General features: G+C 59.3%; 1 protein-coding gene across 4 annotated transcripts in view; it reads right to left on the bottom strand.

Annotated features, from left to right (window-relative positions):
- The window catches only part of PIP5K1C (phosphatidylinositol-4-phosphate 5-kinase type 1 gamma), a 47,819-nt gene that overhangs the window by 6,726 nt on the left and 17,747 nt on the right, over window positions 1-23,346 (bottom strand). For all 4 annotated transcript variants that reach the window (XM_055547196.1, XM_055547178.1, XM_055547188.1 and 1 more), the window contains exons 2-14: window positions 15,354-15,385; window positions 13,853-13,945; window positions 11,956-12,086; window positions 11,013-11,130; window positions 10,472-10,624; window positions 8,760-9,059; window positions 7,801-8,006; window positions 6,020-6,103; window positions 5,165-5,213; window positions 3,099-3,183; window positions 2,157-2,318; window positions 1,280-1,418; window positions 1,129-1,161 (exon numbers count right to left, since the gene is read on the bottom strand). In XM_055547196.1, the coding sequence (XP_055403171.1) occupies window positions 1,129-1,161; window positions 1,280-1,418; window positions 2,157-2,318; window positions 3,099-3,183; window positions 5,165-5,213; window positions 6,020-6,103; window positions 7,801-8,006; window positions 8,760-9,059; window positions 10,472-10,624; window positions 11,013-11,130; window positions 11,956-12,086; window positions 13,853-13,945; window positions 15,354-15,385 (1,585 nt within the window). The remainder of the gene's footprint in view (window positions 1-1,128; window positions 1,162-1,279; window positions 1,419-2,156; window positions 2,319-3,098; window positions 3,184-5,164; window positions 5,214-6,019; window positions 6,104-7,800; window positions 8,007-8,759; window positions 9,060-10,471; window positions 10,625-11,012; window positions 11,131-11,955; window positions 12,087-13,852; window positions 13,946-15,353; window positions 15,386-23,346) is intronic.

Below are 23,346 nucleotides of genomic sequence, written 5' to 3'. Positions count from 1 at the left end.
ACCCCCTTCCGCCCTGGAAGTGCTTGCTGAGCTCCAAGCCGGTGTCAGTTTCCAGTCCCAGTAAGAAGCTTGGAGCTCCAGGAGGTGCTATCTCTAGGCGCCATCTGACCAGGGCCCTGAGCTGGCCCAGCTCACATCTGATCCCTGGCCGTTCTGCCCACCTGGGGCTGCAAGGGGCCAGTGACTGACCATCCACCTGGGGCTAGCCTGTGACTCTGGCACCAGCTGGGGCATAATGAGTGCATGGGATCTGGATCCTTCCCACCCCCTGGGGCAGCTAAGCACCTGCCTGGGGCCTGCACTAGGGGGCTGGGGTGGTTCTGGAGTTCCAGGCTTAGATCCCTGATGTAGGTGGGTCAGAACATGCCAGCAACCGGGTGTGCAGATGGCACACCTCCCTGGATGGCAATACCGGAGAGCAAACGGGTGGCTGACGTCAGAGCAGGTAGCTGGACGGAGGGTGACGCACATGATTTTTTTTCCAACTGGCAGAAATTACTGCCCCCCAAAAACCAATTACAGAGAACAACCCCTCTCCACTCCAGTCCTGTTACAAGATCAGACACCTGGGAACAACCCACATGCGCAGGAGGGCAAGCCACAGCCTGTCAGAGGAAGGGGACCAGCACCTACTCCACCTGCTCACAGAGGTGACCTGCCGCCAGCAGGTGACAGAGCAAAGGGCAGGGCGGCGCCCAGAGGCACGCTGGTTGAAAGGAGAGGGCGAGACAGGCCCAAATGTGTGTCTCTTTGTATATTCATAAATGTCTCTGGCATGAGACAAAAAAATCCGTCCGCGGGTTACTCCCAGAGAGGGGAGCAGGCATGGGGCAGGCATTTCTGTTTTTCCTTTTGTATTTCTACAAATATTACTAAGAAAGGGAGAAAGAAGAACCAACAGGCAAGTGCGGGAGATGAGTCCTCTGGGTACCGAGGTGGAAGACAGATTCCAAGTGACCCGAAATTCTCTCTGCTTCTAGAGCCTAACTTGAATCTGCTCAGAATGGTGTGGTCAGAGAGAAAGGGCTCTCTCTGGTGGGGAAGGCAGAGGAGGGATGGGGGCAGGGAGTGTGGGGGAGAGGGGAGAAGAGACAAGACAGAAGGGAGAGGGCTGGGGTTTCATCTCACCGGCCATCCTGTCCCGAGGACTGTGTGCGCCGCCTGCAGAGAGACCGCAAACACGTGGAAAAAGCGGGGTAAGGGCCCTCCCAATCAACGTCCTGCCCACCCCACGACCCCACCCATCCCGCGGCCCAGGGACATGGTCAGGTCCACTTACCGGTACCGCGGCTGCTCCGATGACTCGGAGGGGGACCGCTCTGGGATGGAGAGGGACGTGGAGGACAGGGTCGTGGCGATGGAGGCGGTGGTGGCCTCCTCAAAAGACGGCGGTGTGCAGGGCAAGAGGTCCGGCCGGCCTAGGGGGAGGAACAAGTGGCCACCTGTGCAAGCCAGGCACCCAGGGCTGCTCCTGGCAGGCCTCTGAGCTCTACCTGCAACTTGGCTGACCCCCAGCTACCCATGTCTTCTCTCTCACCCACCATCTCACACTGTTGTCCCCGCCAGCTTCAGGAGGAGAAATATGCTCCAATTTCCCCCTGGCCTCGGCCTTCCAGTACCTATCCCCTGCTCTCAATTAAAAACTCCCCTCAGGGTGCTGCTCCACTGGCCTCTGCCCCGCTCTGCTCCAGCCACACACACTTCTTGCTGTTCCCCAGACACCCACAGGCTAGGCCCCGTCCTGCCCCCTGGGCCTTTGCACAGGCAGTGTCTCCCTTCCTTGATGCTCCCCCCACCATGCCCGCCCCTCCCTGCCTGGAATCTCTGACTCAGGAGATGGAAGGGACCTTGCTGAACACCAGGCTGACTCCATTAAGCACTTCATCCCCCCAGGTCTCCATGTGTCTCTGACATAATGGGAGCCTGTCACCTGAGGGTAGGGAGTGGGGGGTGAATTCTGTGCTCAGCTCTCATTGTGGCTCTTCCAGGGGCCCAGTCCCAGCTGCTCCCCACTTCTCAGCTGCAGATCCTGGGCTGAGGGGGGTGACTGTGACCCAGCCCCTCCCATCCAGGCTGGGGCCAGCACAGGGCCCTCCCCTTCTCAGCACAGAGGGCCCTCCCTTCTCAGGCCCCTCGTCTCCCAGCCGCCTGCTCACCCTCGTCCTCCAGTGTGGGGTAGCTGCGGGCCCCCCGCAGGTCGTACTGTGCATCCTCCCGCTCGCTGGGGATCTGGCTGGCCGAGAAGGCGGCCGTGGGCCCCAGGGGTTTGACGGCCAGCAAGGCACCACGGCCCTTCTTGGATGGTGAGGACTTCAGGGCTGTGGAGGGAGGGCGGCTGGTGCTGGGGAGCCGAGCACCGCAGCAGCACCCAGACAGGGCCCCACAGACCCCAGAGCTTCCTCTGTACCAAAGCCTGGCTGCCCCACTGCCCCACCTCCAGCCTGTCCGCCAACACCCTTCGCTCTTGCTCTCGGTAGGGGAAGCCTGCCCTACATTCCAGCTGGCTTGCCTGCAGGGGCAGGGTCGGAGTGCAGGAGCCCAGGTGCCCTGTCCTTCCCACTAGCAGAGATGGGATCCCAGGGACCCAGAACTCCCACTCTAGCCCCCTGGAAACAGCAGTAGGATCAGCAGCTGCCAATGTTTACTTAGCATTTTGGGGCCTCAGCCCACCCGACTCTCAGACACAGAAGTCAAGGGCCTGGTTCCCATCCAGGCTGCATGGCTTTGGGGCCCCCGCGTCCTGATTTGCACCAATGGGTCAAAGGAGGCAGGAAAACCCTGACACACCTTCCACACCACCCTGGCTCCACCAAGGCCTGTCACCAGCCTCTCCCGCGCCTCCGGTGACCACTGCCTCACATACGGTGGCGGCTCAGTTTGCGTCACACAGCCATCCAGTCCCAGAGGCCGGGGGCTCCCTGGGTTCCCTGCCCTATGCCACGTCCCTGAGGGGCCACCCAGCTGCCCTGTTCCCTGGACCAAGTCCCTGACTGCGTCCTAGGGCTGGTGAGCGGAGGACCAGGACCCTGGGTTTACCCTGCTATTGACCTCCCACCCTTCTCCCCCTGCACCCCCACCCAGAGGGCCCGGACACTCACAGGAGTTCTTCCGGAAAACCGTGTTGCTCATGAACTTGAAGAAGCGCTCGGCATAGAAGCTGGGCCGGTGGACGGAGACTGTGTCCTGGGAAGGGAAGGGGGGCCTGAGGGCAGGCAGGGGATGAGGCCTGGGGGGGCCCGTGGGAGTCCCTGTGTCAGGGCTGCTGTGTCACCTTGGTGGGGATGGGACCCCAGGAAATGGTAGTGGTGGCAGAGACAGGGAGGCAGAGAGATGGTTTTGTGGTAATGGTGTCCATATTTTTAGTTGTTGACCTTCATAAATAAAATGGCTATTCAAAGAGGTAACTGAATGAACATCAAAATCAAGAAACTGGAAAGAACCTCTAGAGCTGGGGGGTAGAAGGTGCAGCTGACCCTGCTACAAAGGAAGGCTTTGTCCTGGGGGCAGGCAGACCCGGCTCCTGCACTCATGGTGGGGCGGCCCTGGCCACGCACTGCTCATCAGTGCCCCGGGGTGGACCCGAGGCTGCTGGGCAGGCCAGGATGCAGGGCTGGGATGCCCGTGAGGCAGGGAGCCCGGCACACAGTTGGGGCACCATCCTGCAGGGCCCCTGGGCGCACACCCTGGCTGTCCCTAGATCCAGTCTGCTCACTTGCTACGGCACTGTCTCCCAGCACTGCTGATCGAAGGCCGGTCGTTCTCTGGGGGTCCCTCCTATGCCCTAGGGTGGGGCCAACATCCCTGGTCCCCGCCCACTAGATCCAGTGTGACCACCAGAGACGTCCTCAGACACTGCCTCGCGGCCTCCCCGGCTATAACGTAACAGAACGCATCTGGACACAGGGCCTCCCGTCCCGGCCTGCCCTGAGGCAGTCACATGGCCTCGGGGACTCGTGCTGGTTGATGGTGAGTGAGCAAAGACAGCAGAAGAGTCTCTCTGCCCCGGGAGGAAGAGCCCCTCTCTCTGGTTGGAGCCAAAATGGGGGCTGCCATCTGGGCCAGGTGCCAAGGGCAACGCCTGGGGTGTACAGGGACATGCAGGAAGAAGCTGGCCCCCAGTACTGTGGCGCCACCATACCAGTCTCAGGGTTCACACACCTGGATGGTTACTTTTTCTGGCCATGGTGCATGCATGGCAAGTGGGATCTTAGTTCCCCAACCAGGGACCAAACTTGCACCCCCCATGATGGGAGCTCGGAGTCTTAACCACTGGACTGCTGGGGAAGCCCCTGGATGGTTACTTTGATGTTTGGGCCCCTCTGGAGCTGACCTCGATCTTCTGACAGGGTCGCGACCCCTCCATCTGCTTTGCCCTCTGCTGTGGGTTCACCGCACAGAAGGGTTTCCCGCCGGCCCCACCCAGGGGGGAACATTCTCAAAGCTCCCCCGGACGTTCGAAACACTCTGAGGCATAGTGGGGGAGGTTGTTGGGACCTTGGGTTTTGCAGACTGCTCACACACAGACAGCCCTTAGCACTCAAGTAAGAACTGGCCTGTGGGGGCACTGGGGGAGAGGCCTCTGCCTGAGGGTCCACAGCCGGACTAGGGCCACAGGTGGACAGTTTAACCCCAGCAATTGGTCCTCACAGTATTTTACACTTTGAAGTAATTCACTGCAAGGGTTTACGGGTGAGCTGTGCTCACAGGAAGACACAAATTTCCAACTTTTTTTGAACAACTGAGCCCATTTGTGTAAGCAGGCCAATCTGCAGGGTCAGCGGGCTCAGAGCTGTGCAGTGCTGCCCCTGGGGTGCAGCTGGGGCCCAAGACCCCCTCCATATCACACACTTCCAGAATGTTCTCTGCCTGACTGGCCCCTGACTTTCCCAGCCTGTCCTCACTTCTAACTCACTTGGGGCCCCTAGTCCCCTCCCTCGGGAAGCCTGTATGCTAAGCCTGTACCCTCACAGATGGCTCAGGCCCCTGGTTGGGGGGTCCCATGGCTGCCTCACTGCCTTGTCTTGGCCCTGATCCCCTGGCCTGTGACCGTGGCTCCAAAAAAGTGGACGTGTCCCTCGGCTCTTTAGCACCCAGGTCTGGCCCAGGATGATAGTCAGGATGTTTGTGGATGGACAGACAGAATGAACAAGTGGAGGATGCTCACCCCATCATGGACGAGAGCCTTCCAGGTGTGTTCCAGCTTCTTGATGAACCTGCAGAGGAGAAAACGCCCAGGACATCAGCCACACCTCCACGTCCGGGGGAGGTCTCTTCTAGGTGAGCTCATCCCAGGGGACACAGGTGGTCTCCAGGGACCTTTGTGATCATCATGACTGGGAATGTTCTTGGCATCAAGAGGGCATAGGAGCCCTGGTCGAGAGGAACCAGGCCACCTGCTGTATCAGTCAGAGACCACCCCGCTCTTTCCAGCCCCCTTGACCCCTCCCCACTGGCTGGCTGCTCCTATCGCTGGTGCTCTGCAGGAGGAAGTGGAAAGGCTGCGGTGCGTGGCCCTCCATGGGGGACGGAGCCCGCCCTTCCTCTCTCCCATGGCCCAGGCTGAGCCAGTCTCCTCCCTGCTGGAGGGAGCACCCAGTACCCCAGCCAGGCCCCCATACCACACCTGGGCTGGGGAGCACGTTGCTGCCTCCAGGCAGCTCCCCCAGACGCCTCTGGGCTGCAGGGGGAAGGATATCCTCCTCGACACACACTCCTGCCCTAGGATGGGCTCTGGCCGCACCCCCTGGGCTGTGCCCACCTTACCCTACCCGGGTCTCCACAGAAACCCACTGCTCGGAAAGCTGCCTGCTCTGCTCCACACTGGGAGGGAGACCCCAGCAGGAGATGGGGCAGCCTAGTCTTGGCACACAGCAGGGCCCACAGTCAGCCAGTGACACTCCACCCTCTACCCTGCCCTGTGCCAGCCCTGACCTGTCCCTGACCAGGCTCTCACTGGGGAGTGGGGAAGTCGGGCCAGGGGCATGCACCCACCCTGGCAGGATAGGGGGCGAGGACCCACCTGTAGGACTGCAGGATGTCGATGATTCCAATGTGCAGAAGCAAACGCTCTCCTCGACCATTCACAGCAGGGATCCCCCCCATCCTGAGGAGACGGGTCAAGACTGTCAGCACCCATGGAGCCAGCCCAGGGATGAGCCCTGTCTGTCAGGAGCACAGGCTGGAGGTAGCCTAGAGCCCCAAGCCAGGGGCACCTGCTCTGGGACTTAGGGGCACTGAGATAGAGGGATGAGTGGGCAGGAGTGATGGAACCCAGGGCTTGAGGATCCACACGCTCCCTGTAGGTGGCCACCTGGCTGGACCCTCAGAGAGGGACCTGACACCTGGGAAGCCCACCACAAAGAAGGATCGAGTGGCCTTCTTGGCCCACTCACTGAGTCAACGCTGCAGGCCAGAGGCTGCCAAAGGGTCCAGGTTATGAGACTCAAGTGCACGCATACCCACACATGCACACGCGGAGCTTGCACACACACACAGGTGCATGCACACCCACACGTGCACACGCGGAGCTTGCACACTCACACACACACATAGGTGCATGCATGAGCACATCCACACCCAGGCAAGGCTGGGCTTTGGGCGCAGGCTGGGGAGTTAAAGCTGCTGCAGCCCCAGGCCAAGCCCGCCCATGCAGTTAGTGGGGCCCACGAGGCAGCAGCTTCCTGCACGCCCAGGCCCCCCACAGGCTCTGCCAGCTGCACTCCACACTGCGCTCACCTTCACACCTGCCGTCTCGCCTGGCCTGGCACCAACCCTACAAATGCCAGATGGCTGAGCTCTGGGCCCACTCAGGTCCCCCCCACTCATCCCAGGCAGGCCCTTCAGCTGATGGCCCAGTTTGGTGGCCAAGCTTTAGCCTGTCCCCCAGCTGCCTGTGCACCCTGATGGCTACCACCCCCTGTAAGGACTGGACAAGGTCTGGACATGGTGGGTCGAGCCAGCTCCCACATGGTTTGTGCATGGTGATACAGGGTCAATTGTGACACCTGTCTACAGCAGTGGTTCCCGTGGCGGGTGACTGTCCCCGGGGACACTGGTGCTCTGGGGGGACAGCTGTGGTTGTCATAACCAGGGTCAGGAATGTCGATCCACCCCTCACAGTGCCCAGGACACCCAAAGAGTGACCGGGGCCTGCATGGGGTGGGAGTAGGGATGCCCCGTGAGTCTGTGCCTGAGCCCCAAGGGCAGGACCAGGTCGGCTGTTTGGCGGGCGGGGGGGCGGGGGGTCAGGGGCACACTGTCCTCTGGACCCTCTGACCTGGCTGCTCCCACAGCCACCTGGCATCACTAGGCAAGGAACGTTCTCAGCCCCTGCACCCCCCTCCCCAGGGTCCCGGGCAGGGATCTTGCTGTGTAAAGGGTCCCTCGTCGCCAGCCCTTTCCACCTTCTCTTGGCTGCCTTCCAACACCTTTCCAGCTTTGCTGCCTGTGGTGAGGCTTTAACTCTCCTAGGTCCAGGGCGGGGGTACCTGTGTTTCCCACAGGGTTGGCCAGTGACCTCCGACTACTGACTGACTGAGTCAGATGTCAGGGTCAGAACACCCGGCCATAGCTGTGCGCTCAATATCTAACTCTCAGGGCCCAGGGATGGGGACGGGTGGGCACTGCTGGCTTACAAACCAGAAACCAGGAACCCGCCAGGTTCTGGACCTGGCCTTGTCCCTGTCACCTTCCTCAAGGCTCCCCCTCTTCCTGCCCCCTGCCTGCTTCTCGCCTGGCAAGGGGGCTGAGGCAGAGATGAGAGCTGAAAGCTCCCCCGGCCCCGCCAGCCCCGGCACCTACGTGTCATCCGTCTCGATGGCCTCCCCGCGTGCGGCGCCACCCTGGATGGACTCCATGGCTGTGGAGTACAGCGCCTTCTGGCCCAGGGGCCGCTTCTCATCGGCTGTGCTCTGGGCGCCCTCAGCCTGCCGCTCACGCTCCTGCTGGTCGATGTTGTGGACGCCCAGGAGCAGGCTATAGTCCATGATCTTGAAGCTCTCCAGCACCTGCGGGAATAGGGGTCAGGGGTCGGCTGGCTGTGACCCCACCCCTGCCCTGGTTCAGAGGCCCGGTTCACTGGCTTCCCACCCTGCTCCAGACCACGAGGTGCAGCTCACGATGTGGACACACGGGCAATGGGGATGGGGCCTGGAAGCCCTGGGGCATGGAGACGGCTGGTGGTTTCTGGGGTGTTTGGGAGCTAGGGTGAAGGGAGCACCCTGGAGGACCCAGGCCTGGCTTGAACCCCCTCCAGACCTCCGTATCCTCGCCTCCGAGGCCAATAGGGGACGGGGTGGACCGCAATAGCAAGACCTGGGATGAGCCTGGCAAACCTTCCTTCTCCCTAAGAAATACTTGCCTGTGGAGGAGGGCAGCTGCACAGACCTAGGTCTGAGGAGAGCCTTAAGTTTTTTTGATTTTGCTTTTGTTTTGGCTATGCCACAGGCATGCAGGATATTAGTTCCCTGACCAGGAATCGAAACTGTGCCTCCTGCAGTAGAAGCTCAGAGTCTTAAACACTTAAACACTCAGGCCAGGCAAGCCCTGAGGTGCACCGAGTTGAGCCCTGAAAACCTCAGGCTGCCCCAAGGCTCTGTTTGGCAGCAGGAACACAGCCTGTGAGGGCGGCGGGGGTGGGGTGTGGGGGGCGGGGCATCTCTCCGGCTCACTGCGCTAACTTCTCCCAGCATCCCCACGTCACAGCTGGGAAGACGGGGCTCAGACATGGGACCCTGTCAGACCAGCCGGCCGCTCCTCACCAGGCAGTCGCGTTGCAGCGTCTTGACGAGTGCAGAGAAGGTGTCGGCGTCAAGCATTAGCCCCTCAGGCATGTCCTGAATGAAGTCCAGGTCCTTGTAGGTGGGGATGCTCTTCTCCTTCTCCTTCTTGCTGGCCCGCCGCTTGTATGTGGAGCCTTTGAGGTCGAACTTGAGGTGCATCTTGACCACGCGTGGCAGCACGTTGTTCATCACCACCACGCGGATGTTCTTGCCTCCCGACTGCACGCAGTATAGCCCATAGAACTTGGGCAGCAGTGTCCGGGGATTCTGGTTGAGGTTCTGGTGGAGGGGAGAGGGTGGGTGGAGAGGACGCCAGGAGCCTTGCTGGGACCCCACACAGCACCCTGCGGCCTGCTCCTCAGAGCTCAGGTCAGAGGCCACCTCCTCAGGAAGCCCGCCCTGACCACCTCCCTGAGGCCTGCCCTCCCTCCTTGCCCCTAGCACCCAGCCAACTGAATTCCCCATCGCCCCACCTGACCGAAAGCATCAGGAGGGTCTGTTTCTATGCGGCCAGGCCCAGGGAGAGGTGGCCTTTCCATAAAGGCCCCCAGGGGACTTCCCAAGGTATTGGGCCTGATTTCCTGGGAGGTCAGACCCAGGTCTCTCACCACCCCAGTCTGCCCTGAGGGGATGGGGGCTGGTCGGCCTCTAGGCATCAGGCCATTTGTCTTTTTTAAAAAAAATTTTTTTGGCTGTGCCTCGCAGCATATAGGATCCTAGTTCCCTGACCAGGGATTGAACCTGTGCCCCCTGCATTAGAAGCATGGAGTCTTAACCACTGTACCATCAGGGAAGTCCCAGGCCACTTGTCTTTGTACAGCTGGGAACTAACAATGGTTTTACATTGTCAGGAAGTTGATAAAACTAAACAAAAAATAGTGTCCTGTGGCATGTGAAGATTACGTGAAATGCACATGGCAGCCTCGGCAAATAGTTCTATTGGCGCTCAGCCGGGGTCACTTGCTCTCACCCTGTCTGTGGCAGCTTTCTCACTAGAGCGGAGCCGTGGAGACAGAGGCTGTGCTCACAAAGCTGAAGACGTTTGTTTTCTCATGTTTTACAAAAAACGTTTGCTGACCCCTGACCTAGGGGAGCTGAGGATCCCACCCAGGATCATACATAGGGGAGGCGGGTTACAGGGTCGGGGACAGGTCACAATCTGCACAAAGTTGCCCAGGGCCTGACCACACCTGCCAGGCAGCAGGGAGGGCTGGCCCTCAGGCAAGGATCCTCACTTCCCATCTGGGTGTGTATCAGGACCCTCACCCCTGGGGGCCAGGAAGTCTGAGGCGCCTGCTTCCACACCTCTAGGGGCCTGAGTGCCAACTGATAGCCCAGTTCCTCCCCAGTGCCTGTCTGAGTCACTGGTTGTTGAGACTTGAGGCCCAAAGCCATGACTTCTGGGAGGTGGGTGGTAGGGGATGGCCACCAAGACCCAGATGGCTATTCCTGCTCACCACGTGGGTGGTAGGGGATGGCCACCAGGGCCCAGATGGCTATTCCTGCTCGCCACGTTGAGGGGGTCCTGCGGGTGAGGCTCGGTGACCCAGGACGGCCTGTCAAGGTCTGCCCAGAGGGGACAGTTCCTGGAGGGGGTGGTTCCCAGGAGGGGTAGTTCCCAAGGTGGGGCTGCCCGGAGCTCCTCAGCAGAGGGAGGAAGGTCTAAGTACAGGGGCGGCCGGGCTCCTCACCATGTAGTAGCCGGGCAGCAGCTTCTGCAGGAACTCGGCCTCCTTGTGCATCACGGTCTTGATGATGAACTCGTCGTCGCTGGTGACGTAGAACAGGGAGCCACTGGCACCAGGGTTAGACAGCTCAATGAGCGGCTCGTTGCACAGCGAGTACTGAAAAGGGGATGGTGAATGGGTGGGGGTGGTCACCGACACCTCACAGGCCCAGGGGCTGGTGGGTGGTCCCGGAAGTGGTCACGGTCGGCTCCATGTGATAATCACACAGGAGACCGCAGTGTCTGGAAGGAATGGAAGTCCTGGCCAGCAAGGACGGAGCCTGGCTGATGACGCCAGGGGTCTGGAAGGGACCCGATGCAGTAGAGTCCACTTGAGGCCACAGCCCAGCCCCAGACGACAACCTGAGCAAGGAGCCCAGCAACACTGCAGCCACGTCCCTGCCCCATGGAGGCCGAGGACGACAAGCAGGTGGCAATCTAAGCCCCCGAGCGAGGGCTCGAGCGGGTGACCTGTGTGACACAGCGGCCGCCGAGGACACACTCACCAAGTAGTCATCTGGCCGAATCCCAAAGAGCTCCCGGAAGTAGCGGAAGGCAACAGGCGCATAGGTCTTGAATCTGAAGTCCTGGAAGTGATGGGCGGGAGTGAGGTTGCTGCCTTCACTGCAGAGGAAGCAGGGCGGAGACTGTGAGGGACCCAGGCCCGTGTATGTTCCCTTCCCCCACCAACAGCCTGCCTGCCCACCCAGGCCCAGCCCCAAGACACCCGAATAGCCAACCCAAAAAGTGACATGGGGCTCCCATGCTGGACACGGGACAAAGGGCTGTGGCCAGCCTCGGGTTGTCCTCCAATGAGCACCCTCCCCTTTCTTCATTAGCCCACAGTGTGGGGTGTACATGTGGCCACCCAGAATAAGACCACTGCCAGCCTCTCCCACAGCCAGGCACGATCAGGGTGCTGCGCTTGGCCAATCCCATGAGAGGAGGAGAATGACTTGGGTCTTTTCCTAATCACGCCCTTAAAGGGCAGGGGCATGTGCTCTCTTCTTTACTGTGGTTGGAATGCAGCTGTGATGGCAGGAGCCTGGGCAGCTCTTGCAGCCACTGGTTTGTAAAGCAGCATAGAAGATGGTGGAGAAACCAGAAGGAATCTGGGCCCAGCAACATCATGGAGCCACCTTACCGATCTTCCAGTCTTGGACTCTGTGTGTGTGTGTGTGTGTGTGTAGGTATACACGTGCACACACATATTAGAAAGAGAGAAACAACAAACTTTTGTCTTCCTCTCTTTCTAAGAGTCCCCATTCTATTGCATCTCTCTGATTCAGCAGCAAACATCCTGACTAACACAGGGCTGGACCTCAAAGGCAAGGGGAGCCCAGGAGGGGCCCGAGCCATTTCCAGCAGAGAAAAAGGCAGAAAGAAGAGCAGGGGTGTGTGTGCATGCAGGGAGAGTACAGAGGGCTTGGGGCGGCCCGGGCAGGGTACCTGGGGAAGAAGATGCTCTCCACCACGTAGAAGTCCTGCATGAGCACATCGCGCTCCGGCTTGGAGCTCAGGTTGCCCACAGTGTAGCCGATGCCCAGCTGGATGGCCCCCTTCAGGGTAGAGGACGTGGTCTGCGGGAAACCCAGCTGCATCAAGACCCCTGGGGCCCACCCCTTGGCTGCCAGGGTCCGAGACAGGATGGGAAGCCCCCTTAGGATGGAGGGGGCAGCATCCAGCCTGCGGCTCAGCCCTCAACAACCATTACCTCCAAGGGGCCCCCAGGCAGCACCCGCCGAGCCCGTCACAGACGTGCTGGCCTCAGGCCCGCCACTCAGCCTGCATAACCATACGGCCAGGAAGTGGCCTGGCTGAGGCTCCAACGCCACCATGCGGCCCCGTGGCCTGTTTCTATCCACATTCTAGAAGGTTCCTACAGCTCAGAACTGCCCCGCCTTGGCGGGGGGTCTACCACTGCCAGGGTTCTCTTTTGGGAAGCAGGAGTACAGTATCCAGCAATGCCCAGGCTTCCCTTCTGAATGCCCAGGCTCCTTCCGTCTACTCTCAAAGGGATCTGCCTCTCTGCATCCCAGTCCTCCACCCTGGCACTGGCCCTCGGGGCCTCATGCCGCCCTCCCTAGAGAAGTGCCAGCTGCCCATCCATCTGCCAGCACTGCCATTCACGCTACCGTCGCCATGAGCCCTGAGCAACACGCCCACCGTCGAGGAAAGACACCTCGGTCCTCAAGTTACCGATCGGGTCGCCAGCACCCTTGTCGCAGGGACAAGCCCTTCCCAAGTGCCCACCCCTCCTCCTGAAGCCCCACCTCGATCCATTCCCTCAAGATGACATCGACTGAACACAGTCTTCCAGAGGAGATACGCAGACGACCAGTGAGCACAGAAGGTGCTGGGTACCACCAGGCGCTGGGAAGGTGCCCATCTAGACAGTGAGACCTGCTGCCCACGCACCAGGAGAGACAGATCACACAGACAAGCACCACACAGGATGGGGAGTGGAGTCCCCATGCTCAGCTGGCAAGAATGGAGAACGGGACGGCCACTGTGGACAGCGTGGCAGCTCCTCCAAGGGTTACCTGTGACCCCCTCGGGGGGCCCCAGCGGTTCCACTGCTAGGACTGCGGCCCAGGGAGGGCAGTGCAGTCCCGAAAATCACCTGGACACAAGCCCTCACAACAGCACTGCTCACAACAGCCAGAGAGGGTCCATCAGCGGAGGGAGGATACACAGAACACGGTCCCCCCGTCCATGGGAGCATCGCTCAGCCACAAAAAGGGGAGAAGCCCCGACACTTGTACCACGTGGATGGACCCTGAGAACACGACACACAGTGAAAGAAGCAGACACAGAAGGACACACAGGGTGTGACTCCACTGATGGGAAACGTGCAGAGCAGGCCGATCCACAGACACAGAGAGTGGGTTCCTGGCTGTCAGGGGCTGGGGGAGGCAAATGGGGACAGGGCCTTTGAGGTGAGGGAAACGCTTTAAAATTGACTCTGGCGATGGCTGCACAGCTCTGAATACTCTAGAAACTGTCTAATTGAACACTTCAGAAGGGTGACTCACTCACACACTCGCTCTTAGCGAGGTGGGTGTTTTTAGGAGGTGCGACCAGGCGGAGAGGACCAGCAGCAGCAGGGCCAGCTCACCACGCACAGCCCTGGCCCAACCTCGCCTCCGCCCCGCTCCCAAGGGATGGGAGGAAGCTGCAATTTCCTCTCGCCCAAGGTCACAGTCAAGGCCACAGTGACTTGAGGAGCCAGGCAGGTGGTGCAGCCTCCAGCCACAAACGGCCCACACCTGACCTTCCGTGGGCCCCATGCACATGTGGGGGCCCCCCTTGTCCCACCCCCGTTGACTGAGGGCAGAGCAGGAACCTTCTTGTAGGTGGTTTCGCCAGATGCGTCCACGCCCCGATGACCCAGCTTCTTCCCATGGCCAGGGCCAGGCTGTCCAGTCATCAGTGGGACCTGGGGAAGAGGAAGCAGGAAGTTCAGAAATGGCAAGAAACCAGAATGCTCTGGAAATCTGGCCAGAAAAGGCCTCTGTCACTGGACCCAGCTGGAGTCTGGGGCGGGGGCTGGGTGGGTAGGCTGCGGGCACAGGGGCTCCTCTCTCTGGGGGCCCACATCCCACATATGGGGGCCAGACCAGGACCACCAGCTCCTCCAGAAAAGCAGGAGGTCAGCAGCCTGGGCCCTCTGCAGGGAGAAGAGCCCCAACTTCAGGGTCACCGCCACCCCCAGCACTGCTGACTTGGGGCTAGTCACTCTCTGTGGGGGAATCCTGGGTGCTGTGGGGTGCACAGCAACATCACTGCCCCACCTCTTCACTGCCAGAAGCCCCCCAGTTGTGACAACCACAGATGTTCCCAGACGTGGCTGGGTGAAACCCTTTGAACTGAAATGAGATTATCTCCTCCTGGATGAGGGAGAGGTCCCACTGGTCTGGGAGCAGGCTAGTTCCTGCCAGCTCCATGGCACAGGTGTGACATCCTGGCAAAGTTATGTGGAAGCCACTGGTCCCCATGTGTGACATGACAGGGGAAAGATGGTGCATAGGGCCATGGGGCCTGAAGGACACACACCAGCTCTAGAGCCGGGCCGAGGCTGGCCGGCAGATGGTACGTACTTGCCATCATTCACAGCGCTCAGACCAGCCTGTTCTGCACACTGGCCACCAGGGGGCGGGCTTCCCTCAGACAACATTAGTTGCCAGCCCTGCTCTGCACCCCTCGCCGGCTCCCCACTGCCTGTCAGCTGGACACCCCCCAGAGCCCCAGCAGATGGGCAAAGCCCTCCTAAGAAGGACCCTGGGTGCCCAGCAGTGTCCTGGGAGAGGAGCCTGGCTGGGAGGGAATATGGATGTCAGGCTGGCTCCTGCTGTACCTGGGGTCCTCTAACCTGCTGTCCATGGCTCCTCAGACAACAGGGCTCACAGAGGCCCCTCGCAGGTGGCTTCCAGGAGTAACCGGAAACTAACAAACTAGAGACAGGGTGCCAAGGGCTCACGCAAGTGGCCACCACCAGGAAAAGTTGCCTGAGGACAGGACCGGTGGGACCCTGGGTGGGCAGGTATGGGACAGCAGGGGGTAGGGGGGAAGGCTGGCTTGAAGGCACTGCTGACAGGTGGGAGGCCATCCTCTCCAGGCCCCTCGGGGCTCTCCCCACCCACCCCATCCCTCCCAGAAACTCAAGATGCTGGTGGGACAGACGGTTTCCACTGTCTGACGACACGTGCTTATTTGCTATGGCAGCATCTGAGGCCCAGAGAAGTGCAGTGAGATGCCCAAGGCCTCAGAGCAGGATGCGGGCAGGGCAGGGTGCTGCCCCATCCACCTTCAGGAAGCAGGGAGGGTGGGCCCCCGAGGATACTCACCTCTGCTGGGGTTGTCTTTTTCTGGGCCGAACCTGAGGAACAGAAGGGACACTTTAGTCTGGACCCCTGGCCTCTGCCATCAGCACTGCCCCACACACGCACCCTGCGCCCCTGGGGAGGTGGTAGGGACCCTGCGTGGTAAATAGGCCTGGAGACGCAATGTGGGGGTGGACGCAGAGCGACCATGCTGACGCGGCTCTGCAGGCAGGAGTAGTGGGAGGGTGGGTGGAGACAAGACACAGCCCATCGCTGAGAGGGCCCCAAGTACGGGGGGCGGCAGTGATCAGCAGCTGCAGCCCAGGCTAGAGTGGGCACCAGCCCCCGAGGCAGCCGGGTGATGGAGAGCCAGCCAGCCAGGACACCCCTGGTTCCCATCCACAGGGCCCGTCTGCACAGCCCTCATCCACACGGACCCTGTGGAAGGCCAGCGACGTTCACCTCTTGGGACCACTACCACCCCCTCCAGCCCAGCTCCTCAGGGGCCTCAGGCCAAGCACGGGCTCCGCTGCGCTGGTGTCCTCACCCAGAAAGCTGGCTTCTGCTGAGGGTTATCTGTTCAGTGTGAGTGCTCAGCACATATCTGCCCCAACCCCTGGGATGTTCATATTCTGGTCCCAGAATGGGCTGTGCTGGTGGGGTTAAAATTCTTGAGATGGGGATGATCCTGGATTCCCGGGGGCCCAGTGCCATTGCAGGGTCATCATAAGAGGGAGGGGGTCAGAGGCAGAGAGACGGGAGATGCTGCTCTGCTGGCTGTGAGGATGGAGGGAGGGGCTGTGAGCCAGGGACGCAGTGCCTCTAGAAGCTGGAAAATGCCGGAAAACGGGGGAGCCAGTGCTTCCCTGGAGCCTCCGGAGGGACGGGCCCTGCCCACGCCTGGATTTAGCTCCATGAGGACTGAGCTGGACTCCTGACCTCCAGGACTGTGAGATAATCAATCTGTGTAGTTAGCAGGTCAAGTCTGTCGTGATCTGTTACAGCTGCAAGGGGGAACTCACACACTGGTGTCTGCCAGGTGTCAGCGTGGAGGGAACGCAAGTGGTGACTAGGACAGTCCTGGTCCCCCCTTCCAGGGCACACAGTCAAGGGGGGGCAGAGAAGGGTCTGGACAGCACAGCAAGTGCCAGGAGGACCACATGAAGAGACAGGTGGGGGGTCAAATCAGCAAGGGAAGGCTTGGGCTCTTACCTCAGGTAGATGGGAGCCCTGGAGGGCTGGGGTAAGGTGGGGACACCTGACTCAGGTGCTCACAGGCGCCCCCTGGTGGCCGTAGGGGGACAGATGGGGGGCAGCGCACGCGGGTCCAGGTGGGAGATAATGGGGAGATAATGGGGTGGACCATGGGTGGCCACCACAAAGCAGGTGAGAGAGAAGTGGGCAGATCGGGGAAGATCTAGAGTCAGGACGGACAGGCCGTGCTCACTGGAGGCAGACTGAAGAAAAGCGAGGCGTCAGGAATGACTAAGGATTTTGGAGCAACTCACAGAAGGATGGAGCTGCCTCAGCCAGGATGGGGGCTGGGCAGGAGAGGTGTGGGGCATGGTCGGGGGCAGGGTGGCCATATTGAGTGTGAGACCCCTGCGTGAAGATGAGAGGGACAGCTGGACCCCACGTCAGGAGCTCAGGGAGGCCCCGGCTGGAGGCAGTTGTCTGGGGCATAGATGGGGTTGGAGCCCCAAGAGTGGACAAGACCACCCAGGAGATGTGGGGGTGGGGGAGGGGAGAGGCCTGAGGACCCAGCTCTGGGCCCATGAGCTGGGGGGCGGGCAAGGGCCACCAGAGAGCAGCAGGCCCAGGTGACGGGTCAGGGGTCAGAACGTGCTCTCTGTCCACTGGGCTTGGGGCAGGGCTGGGTTGGGGATGGCTAATGGGGACTCGGCCTCCTCCAGGAGGATGAGAATGGTCTGCAATCGGTGGTCATGGCCGCACAACATTGTAAAGATACAGGAAAAACTGAATTACACACTTACAAATGAGTTTTTTGGTACTTATGAATTATCTGTCAATAAAGAACACAAAACCAAGATGGCACGGCCGTGGTGCAGCCAGGCTGGCTGGGGTGGGGCCTCTCCTGAGCACCCTTCTGCCTGCAGTGCACCCCCCACCCACCCGCCATCAGGAGACAGGAAAACCGAGGCCAGGGAGCAGCCAGCTCGGCGCTTCATGATACCAGGGCCCACAGAAGGGACTCTCCTGGAGGACACAGCCCACGGATCCTCGGAAGGCCGTAACAGCGCCAGGACGGGACACAGCAGCCCACATGCCCACCTGCGACGTGGGGCTCCCGGGCCACAGGACGAACCTGGGCTCAGCCCACCCTGAGGTCTGGGGGTGGGGGGGTGGCGGAAGGTGCTGGAAAGCTGACATAATATTTTCGTTGGCTGCGCAACAGCAGAACAATTCACGGTTTTGCATCTGGGGTGTGGGGGAAGGAAGGGGGGATGAGGCAGGAAGTGCCAGTGGACTGAATGGAACATTCCAGACCTCGTCTGGGGGCCCCAGGCATCTCCTTCTCAGTCTGCCTGGAGCACCTGAGCCTGGAGCCCAACCCCTGGGCCCACCCACGTCCTCTGCAGCTCCTGACCCCTCATCCCGGGGTTGAGATTGTCCGACACCATGGTCCCTGCCCTCTCCACCACCAAGGCCTCCGCAGTCTCAGGCCTGTGAGGGAGGGGCCCAGCCAACACCAGTGCCGGACGTGAGGTCCAGCCAGGTCTGCCCTGCTCAGGGACACTGACTGGCTGATAAAGGGGCAGCCCTACCCCACCTGGAATCCCCCCAGGCATGAGGCAGGAGGGCAGCAGGCAGGCTCTGAGCCAGCCCAGGTCACAGGCAGGGGTGCCCAGAGCAGGAGCAGAGTGGGGGGAGAAGCAAGGGCAAGAAGTAGCCAGCACACCTGAGACAGGGTTCTGCCTAGACATGCACCGGACATCCCCTCTAGGGGCCTCCTTTCCCCCTCCCCCAGAGTCCCGCCATCCTCACGTCCACCCGCTCTCTGAAATACCCTTCTGGAGCCTTGCCCATCAGCTCTGGGGTCAGGCAGCCAGGTGGCTCCTGCACCCACTCCTGCCATCCAGGCTGGGGGTGGCAGGGACCAAGATCTTGCGCTCCTCCTAGCCCAAGACGTGACCAATTATCTTTTGAATGAGCCACCCCGTTTTCGAGGAAATTAGGTTTTAAAAATAGCCAGGGGAGGGGGAGAACGTGAGGCGCTGCAGGCGGGAGGCAGGGCTGAGACCTGTGGGGGAACTGGGGACACAGCTGTGCCTGGGGCTGGCCCCCCCACAGATGCCCACGAAGGCTGCTGGTGAGGGACCCCTCCCCCAGCATACACAGGACCACTTCTCTTACGTTGGATGAGGAAACTGAGGCAGAGAAAACACACCCCAAAGACCGGGGACAGGGGGGACTTACCATCTATCCCTCAGCAGAAACACTAGGTTATTTTTACTTCGAAGTCCATTCATAGTGCACCTCTGCCTGGCTCCTCTCAGCCCCCATCCTGTACCACGTGGAAAACTGACCCCCCCCCCCCACCGCCCCCCGCCAAGTCTGTCCTCCCCAGAGCAGCCACCAGAGGGTACCTGTGAGTACCAGAGTCAGGCCCCGCCCCGGCCTGGCCCTCTCCTCTGCCCACAGCCCTCCTGGGTCCCACCTCCCTGGAGATATGAGCCCAGGTCATCTACAGGGCCCACAGGGCCCTGCACAACCTTCCCTGTGCTCCCTCCCTCTCTCTCTCCCCCTCATTCACTCTGCTCCACACGGGCTTCCTTGCTGCTTGCTTCCAGCAGGCCAGGTACAGTCCTGCCCCAGGGCCTTTGCATGGGCTGTTCTCCCCACATGAAATGACCTTCCCAAGACCTCTGCAGGGTTTGCTCCCTTGCTTCAGCCAATACCTGGCTCAGACATCAACCCTTCGGATAAGCTGCTCCCCTGATCACCTCACCCCAGACTGCCCCCCTAACTCCAGGCCACTCTCCCCACCTTCTGGCTTTGTCTTCCAGCACTGGGCCCTACCTGGTACCTGTGTATCATCTCTCCATATCCCCAGTCACGGGGCATCAGGTCTGCCCTGTCACCTGCAGAGCTGTCTGGAGTGCACAGGGGAGCATTCCTCAGAGAGGGGCGGGGGGGCCTGAGGCGGTCATTGTGGGATCACTGCCCGCCTGGTGCCCAGGGGAGGGCTGCTCCCCATGACTCAAGAGCAAATGAGACAGTATGAGGCAGTTGAGCCAGGAAGCAGCACTGGGGCCAGGGCTCTCATTTCCCATCAACTGGAATGGTCTGGCTGCAGGAGCAAAGTCCCCCTAGGCCAGCCCCCCCCCTCCTCTGCCGAGTCTTGGTCCACCATGACCAGAGTGGACAGGCCACCCACAAGCCACCAAGGGAAATCTGCTTGTAACCCACAAGGAGGGCTCTGTGGCTGATGCCAGGAGGCTGCAGCCCCTGCAGCCAGGTAACCCACCCTGAGCCACCGAACCCAGCAGAAGGGACCCTGCAGCGTGAGGAAGGTGGGTGGCTTTGAGCCACAAGGTCCCTGCTGAGGCCCTGCAGGAGACCCCATGGGGGCAGGACCAGGCAGCCCCCACCCCCCAGGCCTGTGAGTGCAGGAGCCTCCTCGACGGTGTGCCGCCTGCTGAACCCAACCCAGATGACAAAATTGCAGGTGTGTGCAGTTTGCAGCCCTGCGGCTCTAGGTGGCTGCTACACAGCAGCAGCTAACTGATCCAGGGACCACTCCTCCAGGCCGAGAGCATCTCCAAGAGGAATATAAGGACCCAGTCTCAGCCTTTGGGAGATGAAGACAGAAGTGAGCACTTCACGCCCTCCATCCAACTTGCGTTCCTCACATTCACAAAAGCATTAAAGGTACCCACACGACAGATCACTCAGCCACGAAGAGAAGCCCCGACACTCGCAACCACATGGATGGACCCTGAGAACACGATGCTCAGTGAGAGCAGCAGACACAGAAGGACGCACAACATGTGATTCCACTGACGGGAAACGTCCAGAACAGGCTGATCCACAGACACAGAGTGGGTGAGTGGTTGTCAGGGGCTGAGTGGGAGGAGGTGGGGGGTGACTGCTAAGGGCTTTCTGGGACTGATGGAGTATTCTGGAATTAGATTTTGGTGGTGGTGGCACAACAAAGCAAATATAATAATGACTGAATTGCACATTTTAAAAGAGTTAATTTTATACTATGTGAACTATGGCTCAAAAAAAATTTTTTTAAAGGAAGAAGCTTGTTAGTTGCAAAACCACCACCCAGTGACATGTGGCTCCAGGACCTCCTCCAGACCCCGCTCCTCCAGCAGTGATACTGCGAAGCAGGAGGACGCAGGACCTTCGTCCCCTGCCCCACCCTGAGATGAGGTCGTGCAGCCAGATGGAGGTGTCTGAGCTCCTCTGAGGGCAGCCAAGCCTCCAGGCTGGCGCTCCCTCACCTCCTGTGGGGAAGGGCCAACTTGTCCTATTTCTGACCCATCTTGGATGGAGATGTCCACATAACACGGTAAACAACAGCCACTGGAGAGGGGAAGACACACAAGATCAAGCTCAAGGTTTTGCTGCTGCTCTTGCAGCCTCTGTACACTGCAATCAGTCCCGACAGAAGCACGGGGACCCCACCGCAGCTCTCAGGCTGTCAGCTGAGCTGCGACACTCTGCGAGCCCAGCCTCTCCTCAGCGTGCTGCACAGGGCGCGAACAGTGCGGGGCTCCGGGCGCCCCAAAGGCCCATTCGCTGACCCAGGCCCCCAGCACTGCAGACATGAGGGGAGGGCCTCTCTGTGGGGCATCTGGGGTGTTGTGGATGTGGAGCCACATTGGCTGCCCAACTGGATGCTAGGGGCTCCCTCCCAGTATACATAATCCCAGTCGTGATGACTACAGACGTCCCAGGAGACAGGCAGTGAGACTGTCTACACACGGTGGAAACCCCCACACAAGGCGTTTATGATGGCAGCGACAGGGTAACAGCCAGCACCACACTCCCCACTGTGCGGGCCCTGTCCAACAGCGCCCCCAACTCGTCCCCTCACTCCACGCCAACTGGGTGACACAGGGACTGGCCTCCCCGGTCTGCATGGGGACCTGGAAGCTGGTGGTCCCCATAGGAAAGCGACAGGCAGAGGTGTGAACTCAGGCCCCCCACCCGCCCACTCCACAGCCCCAAGCTCGGTGACTATATCCTCCAGTTATGCCACCGGGAACCCCTCCCTGGGCTTTCTTTCTGGCGGTAAAGGGTCAGTGCGAGTTGAGTCAACTTTCAAAGTCACAATGTTTTGGAGATAAACCTGGGTTTCTTGGAAAATGAGCAAATCTACACAGACAAGGCCAGCATGCTCACTCGCCTGGATCCATATTCTTGCCCTTCACGGTCTGCTCCTCCCACAGCAGCCAGAGGGCGCCCGTGAGCACCTGAGCCAGACACCATCTGACTTAAGTGATCTCATTTCTTTACCACCATTTTACAGAAGGAAGCAAGGGTTTGGAGAAATTTAGGAAGTGATCCCAAGTCAGAGGTAAAAACTTTATGATCATATCTCAGAATCCAGAACAGCATTCCATAAAATTCAACAGAAAAGTCATGTTGAAAAAGCTATTAAGAAACTAGAGGAAACTGGGGGTGGGGGAAGTAGGGGTGGGGGTTTCCACCGTGTGTAGACAGTCTCACTGCCTGTCTCCTGGGATGTCTGTAGTCGTCACGACTGGGATTATATATACTGGGAGGCAGCCTGTAGCATCCAGCTGGGGGACAGGAACAACCTTTATTTAAAAACAAGCAGGTGATTTCCCTGGTGGTCCCGTGGTTAGGATTCCACACTTCCACTGCAGGGGCATGGGTGCAATCCCCGGCCAAGGAACTAAGATCCCACAAGCCATGTAATGTAGCCAAAAAAGAAGAAAAAAGTACAAACAGTAAGCACATTAACATCAACCACAAGACAGAGTGCAGCTGTGAGGGCTACCACTTCAGTGGGAGAACCTGCCAATGCAATAAAATAAGAAAAAAGAAAAGGAATGAAACTTGAAAAGATAAAAAATTTTTTTTTTTACAAAATCTAAATCTAACAGAACCATCATAATGAAGCACTGAATTAAGTGGAGCAGAGCAATGTGGCCAGACAGATACCAGTAACTCACCTGCGGTCATATTGCAAGCAGATGCGGAGTTTCTGCCCTTTGGACCACCACCTGCTCTTATTCTTATACGCATGCCTGTCCCTGGTTTCACACTTGAGTTAATTTTTATCTGTTGGCTCCGACCTCTCTGATTAACAGACATTATCAGGGAGCTGCTAATCTTTCCTTCCCCAGGGTCACACCTGGTGTGACACTGAATAGGTATGAATCTGGGGTAAATATCACACAGTGACGGAATAAAGAACGTTCATATTTTTGTTGTTATCTCATACTTTTACCACCAGAACTAACGACAGGGAAGGCTAAAGTTAATGGGTGATCAGAGTAGTTAACATCACCAAGAACATGAACACCCAGAACATGCTGGAAAATATCAAAGTCTAGTTAATGAAACACATGTTGAAGTGTTTCCAGGGGAGTGTGCTGATGTCTGCAGCTCTGAAATGCATTCAAAAGGTTAGATGGAGAGAGTAATGGATGAGTGATGGCAGGTGCTCGACAGATAAACACAGCAAAACGTCCATTGTAGGATCTGAGTGGTAATGAGTGACTGTCCACTCTCCAATTCTTTCAACTTCTCCATACAACTGAAAATGTTCTTAATAAAATATTTTTCCTCCACATTAAAGGTGAATTTTGACCTTTCATGTCAGGTGTTTTCAAACTCTGGAAAGAAATATTTTTTGAGGTTCTGCCCACAAATGTGAGTGATCCCAGTGAGCAGTGAGCAGCAGCGGACATACATGAGCACACCTAACAAACTCAGTGGGCATCCCCTATGTCCAGGGTCCTGCTTTAGGGATAAAATACTCCAGAGGGAACTGGCTCCTTGCCTGATGTTT

Source organism: Bubalus kerabau, chromosome 1, assembly GCF_029407905.1.
Source record: "Bubalus kerabau isolate K-KA32 ecotype Philippines breed swamp buffalo chromosome 1, PCC_UOA_SB_1v2, whole genome shotgun sequence".
NCBI classification, from domain to species: Eukaryota; Metazoa; Chordata; class Mammalia; order Artiodactyla; family Bovidae; genus Bubalus; species Bubalus kerabau.
The sequence above is the reverse complement of the archived record's forward strand: the minus strand, read 5'-3'. Positions and strand labels throughout refer to the sequence as shown.